We start from the raw sequence: 8,636 nt of genomic DNA on the forward strand, positions 1-8,636 counted from the left end.
TTTTCCCTCAGAAATAAGTTGTTGGTGTTTTGATTCATAGAGTGTGTTCTCTTAGTGGGTGTTTGGGTTCTAAAAATTTCACTGGACTGTGCAGAATAGTTCCAAAATTATTAATACCTGAAGTTGGGTCTGAAGATAGATTGCCAGATTCGGGTTGCAATTTCCGGTTCACACCACCTTCTTTAACAAGCCATATTTCTGGCCTAGGGGTGGGAAATTGCCCCTAAAGGTGGAAGAATCAGCAATTATCAACAACATGAGGATGCAGAAGGCAATGGAAACCACTGCATTAAAGACACGTAATGTGTATCCGCAGGACATGTGGCCTGTAGTTGAAGAAGTGTCATGATGATCTCTCCATTGGCAAAAGATTCCAGAATAGTCCCCCATTCGGATCTACGGGAGGGGACTGCCAAGGGGGAGACTACCATGAGAAAAATACTGAATAATCAACGAAAGGATACGAGTCGGGGCGTGGAATGTCAGAAGCTTGAACGTGGTAGGGAAACTAGAATATCTCTAAAGGGAAATGCAAAGGCTCAATCTAGATATAGTAGGGGTCAGTGAAGTGAAAGAAAGATAAGGATTTCTGGTCAGATGAGTATCGGGTAATATCAACAGCAGCAGAAAATGGTATAACAGGTGTAGGATTCGTTATGAATAGTAAGGTAGGGCAGAGTGTGTGTTACTGCGAACAGTTCAGTCACCGGGTTGTTCTAATCAGAATCGACAGCAGACCAACACCGACAACAATAGTTCAGGTATACATGCCGACGTCGCAAGCTGAAGATGAACAGATAGAGAAAGTGTATGAGGATATTGAAAGGGTAATGCAGTATGTAAAGGGGGACAAAAATCTAATAGTCATGGGCGACTGGAATGCAGTTGTAGGGGAAGGAGTAGAAGAAAAGGTTACGGGAGAATATGGGCTTGGGACAAGGAATGAAAGAGGAGAAAGACTAATTGAGTTCTGTAACAAGTTTCAGCTAGTAATAGCAAATACCCTGTTCAAGAATCACAAGAGGAGGAGGTATACTTGGAAAAGGCCGGGAGATACGAGAAGATTTCAATTAGATTACATCATGGTCAGACAGAGATTCCGAAATCAGATACTGGATTGTAAGGGGTACCCAGGAGCAGATATAGACTCAGATCACAATATAGTAGTGATGAAGAGTAGGCTGAAGTTCAAGACATTAGTCAGGAAGAATCAATACGCAAATAAGTGGGATACAGAAGTTCTAAGGAATGACGAGATACTTTTGAAGTTCTCTAACGCTATAGATACAACAATAAGGAATAGCGCAGTAGGCAGCACAGTTGAAGAGGAATGGACATCTCTAAAAAGGGCCATCACAGAAGCTGGGAAGGAAAGCATAGGTACAAAGAAGGTAGCTGCGAAGAAACCATGGGTAACAGAAGAAATACTTCAGTTGATTGATGAAAGGAGGAAGTACAAACATGTTCCGGGAAAATCAGGAATACAGAAATACAAGTCGCTGAGGAATGAAATAAATAGGAAGTGCAGGGAAGCTAAGACGAAATGGCTGCAGCAAAAATGTGAAGACATCGAAAAAGATATGATTGTCGGAAGGACAGACTCAGCATACAGGAAAGTCAAAACAACCTTTGGTGACATTAAAAGCAGCGGTGGTAACATTAAGAGTGCAACGGGAATTCCACTGTTAAATGTAGAGAAGAGAGCAGATAGGTGGAAAGAATGCATTGAAAGCCTCTATGAGGGTGAAGATTTGTCTGATGAGATAGAAGAAGAAAAAGGGGTCGATTTAGAAGAGATAGGGGATCCAGTATTAGAATCGGAATTTAGAAAAGCTTTGGAGGACTTACGGTCAAATAAGGCAGAAGGGATGGATAACATTCCATCAGAATTTCTAAAATTATTAGGGGAAGTGGCAACAAAACGACTATTCACGTTGGTGTGTAGAATATGAGTCTGGCGACATACCATCTGACTTTCGGAAAAACATCATCCTCACAATTCCGAAGACGGCAAGAGCTGACAAGTGCGAGAATTATCACACAATCAGCTTAACAGCTCATGCATCAAAGCTGCTTACAAGAATAATATACAGAAGAATGGAAAAGAAAATTGAGAATGCGCTAGGTGACGATCAGTTTGGCTTTAGGAAAAGTAAAGGCACGAGAGAGGCAATTCTGGCGTTACGGCTAATAATGGAAGCAAGGCTGAAGAAAAATCAAGACACGTTCACAGGATTTGTCGACCTGGAAAAAGCGTTCAACAATATAAAATGGTGCAAGCTGTTCAAGATTCTGAAAAAAGTAGGGGTAAGCTATAGGGAGAGACGGGTCATATACAATATGTACAACAACCAAGAGGGAATAATAAGAATGGACGATCAAGAACGAAGTGCTCATATTAAGAAGGGTGTAAGACAAGGCTGTAGCCTTTCGCTCCTACTCTTCAATCTGTACATCAAGGAAGCAATGATGGAAATAAAAGAAAGGTTCAGTAGTGGAATTAAAATACAAGGGGAAAGGATATCAATGATACGATTCGCTGATGACATTGCTATCTTGAATGAAAGTGAAGAAGAATTAAATGATCTGCTGAACGGAATGAACAGTCTAATGAGTACACAGTATGGTCTGAGAGTAAATCGATGAAAGATGAAGGTAATGAGAAGTAGTAGAAATGAGAACAGTGAGAAACTTAACATCAGGATTGATGGTCACAAAGTCAATGAAGTTAAGGAATTCTGCTACCTAGGCAGTAAAATAACCAACGACGGATGGAGAAAGGAGGACGTCAAAAGCAGACTCGCTATGGCAAAAAACGCATTTCTGGCCAAGAGAAGTCTACTAATATCAAATACCGGCCTTAATTTGAGGAAGAAATTTCTGAGGATGTACGTCTGGAGTACAGCATCATATGGTAGTGAAACATGGACTGTGGGAAAACCGGAACAGAAGAGAATCAAAGCATTTGAGATGTGTTGCAATAGACGAATGTTGAAAAGTAGGTGGACTGATAAGGTAAGGAATGAGGAGGTTCTACGAAGAATTGGAGAGGAAAGGAATATGTGGAAAACACTGATAAGGAGAAGGGACAGGTTGACAGGACATCTGCTAAGACATGAGGGAATGACTTCCATGGTACTAGAGGGAGCTGTAGAGGGCAAAAACTGTAGAAGAAGACAGAGATTGGAATATGTCAAGCAAATAATTGAGGACCTAGGTTGCAAGTGCTACTCTGAGATGAAGAGGTTAGCAAAGGGGAGAAATTCGTGGCGGGCAGCATCAAACCAGTCAGTAGACTGATGACCCAAAAAAATCTGGAACTAATTGGCAGGGGAACTTAAGAACATTTTCTCAAATGGTTGAATAGACATGGAATGACCCAAATGCAGTATTTCTTGATTTCAGAAAAGCATTTGGCACAGCACCACAATTACACTTATTCTCAAAAGCATGAACATATGGGGTATCAAGTGAAATTTGTGACTGGATTGAGGACTTTTTGGTAAAGATGATGTAGCATGTTATCTAAGATGGACAGTCATCATCAGATGTAAAAGTAGGTTGGGGTGTGCCCCAGGGCAGTGTGATGGGACTCTTGTTGTTCATATTGTATATTAATGACCTTGCGGACAACATTAATAATAAAAATCAGGATTTTTGCAGATGATGCAGTTATTTATAATGAAGTGCTATTTGAGAGAAGCTGTATGAATATTCTGTCAGATAAGATTTCAGCAAGGTGAAGAGATTGGCAACTTACTCTAAATGTTCAGAAATTTAAAATTTTGCATTTCACGAAATGAAAATACGTAGTACCCTATGACTACAATGTCAAAGAGTACTGCTGGAATCGGCCAACTCATACGTAGGGAAATAAAATGCAGGTACATGAAATGAAATGATTACATAGGTTCAGTCATTGGTATAGCAGGTGGTAGATTTGGGTTATTGGTAGAATACTGAGGAAGCACAATCAGTCTACAAAAGACATTGCTTACAAATCTCTCGTGCGACCATTCCTAGGATACTGCTCATGTGTATGGGACCTGTACCAGATAGGAGTAACAGGGGATATTGAACGTATACAGAGAGAAGGGCAGCACAAATGTTCAGTTTGTTTAACCCATGGAAGAGTGTCACACAGATAATGAAAGAACTGAAATAGCAGACTCTTGAAGAGAGATGTAAACTATCCCGAGAAAGTCTATTAACCAATTTTCAAGAACTGGCTTCAAATGATTGCTCTAGGGATATACAACCCCCTATCTATTGGTCACACAGGGACCATGAGGATAAGATTATAATAATTAGTGTACTCACAGAGGCATTCTAACAAACATTATTCCCATGCTACATATGTGAATGGAAAGGAAGAAATCCTAATAACTGGTACAATGGGACATACCCTCTGCCATGCACCTCATAGTGATTTGCCAGAATATAGATGTAGATGTAAATCAATGTTCTATATTTCACACACTTGCTATTGAACTAATGCATTAAGCAATAAACTTGTCAATCTGACAATATCATGCATTGAGTTCTTATTACTAGACTGAAATATTTGTTCTCAATCAGTTGAATAGCTGCAAGAAAAAATAAACTTTGATTGGAGCATACCTCAATTAAATGCTTTATGAATTTTCAATAACTGAAAACAGCTCCAGATATTTTGTCTGAAATAATTTAAACTACAGTGAAGAAATGTTATTTTAAAAACTTAAAAAAACCATAATACAACAAGTGACAGGAAGGGGAAAAAAACTGTATCACTCTGATATCCTGAGTCTGCTGCGAAATCATACTTTCAGCACTACATTTTTACATGTAAGAAATTGCTGTTAATGGCCTACTTGTTAAGACTCATATACACAATTAGCACAATAACATGTAGGAGAACTTTTGGTTGTGAAATAAGACAATCAGTTTTCATTCCTCTTACCTGAATCCTCACGTGAATATTTGGTTTAATTTTGCACTTGTTTAGAAAAGTGCCGTGTGTGCTACCCAAATCATACACGTAAAATCCGGAGGAGTTCTGATCATCTCCGCGATATTGTTGGGTGAGCCATTTGTATGTCACATGTCGACAAGCGGCCAATAACATAGAATGGCTTGCGAGATAGTTCAATTCTTTCTATAATCCTTCCATCTTTTAGAACTTCAAGGCCATAATCTGCTTCCGGTATACCACTCCAGGTTGGTTCTTTGTAGGGGAGTGGTACAGACTTCTCTTTCAACTTCTGGGCTGATGCTAAAGAGAGAAGTTTCGTGCTCTCGGAATCAACCGTCCCTTTGACTGAAACATTCAAGTCTGGTGCACAATCGAGCTGCTCTTCATTCTCATCGGGAGAAGCACTTGCGCCTTTTGTAGACTCATTTGGATGAAAGTTCTTCACTTTCCCCACACCTCTACCCCTTCGTGGGCCTACCACCAGAAACTGGTTTTTTAAAGCAGTCAGATTTGTTTTCTTGCCCGACAAATTTCATCCTATTACACCCTTCCATATCACTTGGATTTGCTTCAGAAGCAGAGTTTACCCTTAATACTGACCTATTCTCTTCAGTTCCATTTATGTCTTTCTTATTTCCTAATGATGTACAGTCCTTTGCTAGACATATATTGCTTTCATCTTCTTTCCCGTCTTCTCCTCCTTTTCTTCCAGCCCTGATTTCTTGGCAAACATCGTAATTTCCGTGTTCCGAGAGCGAAATGATTGTGGATTCTTCTTTCACGAACTCATCCATAGCTGTCCACTTGCGCGCAATAAAAGAAAAAACTGAAAAACACTCAGAGCCACCTTAATTCAGGGATTCATCATAAAAAATCTATTTTTTTTTTTTTTTCACTGTCACTAGAAACAAACAACAACATTTACACAATCCAACAGCAGTCCAGCACTGAGTACCTAATTGTCATATCTAAACAATTCACTCTCGCATACAAATAATCCAAAACGTTCGGTCACAAAGAAAGTTCGTGGTCAAAGATTTTAAATTATTTCCAGTAATCCCTGTCAAAACTAAATTTCGAACTTCAATTGTTTTAGCTCACATGAGTTTATGACTGAATGTATGTAATTCCTGCCGAATAACATAAAGAACTATTTCAAATCTAGAGTGAGAACGATGTGATTCGAGTGTTTTTGGGGCGTTTGGCAAGCTGTTCAAAAAATTGTTTCCGATTTATCTTCTCATTGCTTTCTTTATTCAGCAATTGCCATTCAAAACAACGCTATGAGGTGCAGTAGAAATTGTCAGATTTCTTTACCATATGAACTTTTATAGAAAGTTGGTGTCATTTGCTTAGACATACCATCAACGAAAAAAATTAATAAAATTAATTATTTCAGTACACAGTACGTTGAAACAGAAATGGGAATGAGTCCCTGCTTCTCAATCCAATGTGAACTACATTTTTATACAGTTACTTCCGATTTATTGTGGTGCATTTATGTACGCTCGCAATATGATATCACATACACTGCAAATATGACTGCGCATCTCTCAGAACAGGTCATTTAATGTCACGATTTTATTAAGAACAGCTGCACGTCTGCATACCACAGGTGGTATATTATGTTTGGACGATATAAGTATGTCATTCCGTGTAATCTTACAGCGGATGATAAAGGCGACCATCTCAAATTTGCGTCAATTTGGTGCATGGATACCTACATGTCTCAACTGTCAAATAGCATTATCCTAACCAACCATTTTTGATAAATTCAGGTTTGAAAGATGTGTGTACTCAGTCGTTAGTCGGACACCAATTACCAGATTTTCAGAGAACTGTTACTAAGTAATGAGTTGACCCATAGTCGTAAGCATCTAGTATGTCGGCACTACTAAGGTGATATACTGTATAAAAATTACTATATGTCATTCAGATTTTTCATGAAAAATGTCGGAAAACTTTTTTTTTTTTCATGCTGTGCTCTAAATTTGTGATGTAAAAAAATCATAACTTTGTCCAAGGAAACGGTATAGGCCTCAGTTTGTGTACTGTAACTTTTTAGTCGTAGTGTTAAATATAGATAACATTGAAAAGCATTTGGCATTAGTATCTTTTATCTGCCCTTAAAGGTGACTCAACAAACAAATGTTAATGGTATGAACTTCAAAGTCCAAGGAGGGGGAGGGGTGGGTTGCATAGACAGTTGAATCTCAGCTTGATTTTCTTCATTTGGATTTGCAGCTCCACTTGTTTGCAGTTAAAATTGTAGTATGCAAAACTGCAACTGGCGGACCTCACATCCTACAACCAAAGCTTGATATTTTTACTTAAGTGTTTACATATCTGGTACCAATCTTAGGTGCAAGGAATAACATCCGAACTCACTCTATTTATTTGTAAAGAATAAAATAACAAATCTACTTACACATACCATTCACATTAATCACTACAGGGAATTGGTATATAAAAGCCATGCGTATTCGTTGAAAAATTGTTACTAAAATAGCTTTGATTGACCCGTAGGTCAGAACTGTATACAGGTATGATCTGAAAATAGTTACAACCATTCTTCTTAATGTATTGTTGTATGTCACTGCTGAATGTCTTTGCAGTGTAAAGTAATACAAGAGACAGATTGGGTGCTCAAATGTGACAACATACCCTTATTCTGCTATTGTATGTCCATCCTTTTGACTGGAGGTCTGTGAGACTACGGCCGTTCACTATTGTAAGAAAATAAAACACCTGTCTGGGGGACTATGGCTGTTTACTAGTGCAAGAAAATAAAACTATAAAACTCTTCCACTTTGCATGTAACTTTGTTTTCTTTGACATCTATATCCAAAAATGAAATGAGTTTACTTAAAGGTGAGAGATATAATTTTTTCATGGCACTTATTATCAAGTTTATACAACCATCCACTGCAACTTCATACCAATGAGACATACACCTTACATATAACATTGGAGAAGGGGACTCAAACAGCATCTGTCCTATTAGACCATGAAAGGAATTGTGATGCAGCAGGAGACATGCAGTTAACCTCAACAACTTTAAATTCATGTGATACCTGGAAAAATGTGTCTTATGTACCAGTTTTCATATTATTTGCAAGCTATATATTACTCAACTTGCAGCTGTTCCAACAAAACATTTTAAGGTGCTCCCATAGCAACAGTGCTCCTGGTTTCATCTGTGTGTAGAGACTCTTCATTAGAACTGTGTTAGTAGTAATGACTAGGAATACATGGTGCGATAGTGTTTCTGGAACTCTCCTCATTGTACTGTACCTTTTTTCCAATAAACTTCCATGCGATCTGATCTCTTGCGAAGAAACAAAGATCATAGTAATGCCATGTATTTTGTGGAATGCCGTTGCAAACAGCTCCTCATTAAGAAACATAGAATTCAACCCGCTGTGAACAGATTGTAGTTTTATCGCTTGCTCTGCCTTCACGGAGCACTGTTGGAGTGGCATCTACTGCTGGTGTCCCAGAGCACATGGTAAATGTAGCAATAAAAATTAAACACAGTAGTGATGTAATTATTTTTCCAGAAAGCAGAAGCAGTTAAAATCTGTTTTATATATAATTGTGAATTATTTAGGACTAAAGGAGACAACTCACCGAAAGGCAGAAGCCTTGTGTCTTTGACGAGTCAAATGAGACCTAGTAATAT

The 8,636-nt window shown here is 38.5% G+C and overlaps 1 protein-coding gene across 1 annotated transcript in view; it reads right to left on the reverse strand.

Moving 5' to 3' along the window:
• Positions 1-5,748, reverse strand: part of LOC126311353 (kanadaptin-like) — a 233,239-nt gene extending 227,491 nt beyond the window's left edge. Inside the window, 3 exon segments of the mRNA XM_049992217.1 lie at positions 4,943-5,048; positions 5,050-5,484; positions 5,555-5,748. Coding sequence (XP_049848174.1) covers positions 4,943-5,048; positions 5,050-5,484; positions 5,555-5,748 — 735 coding nt within the window.
• Positions 5,749-8,636: the final 2,888 nt, after the last annotated feature.

The sequence above is a fragment of the Schistocerca gregaria genome, unplaced genomic scaffold (assembly GCF_023897955.1).
Source record: "Schistocerca gregaria isolate iqSchGreg1 unplaced genomic scaffold, iqSchGreg1.2 ptg000414l, whole genome shotgun sequence".
NCBI lineage: Eukaryota > Metazoa > Arthropoda > Insecta > Orthoptera > Acrididae > Schistocerca > Schistocerca gregaria.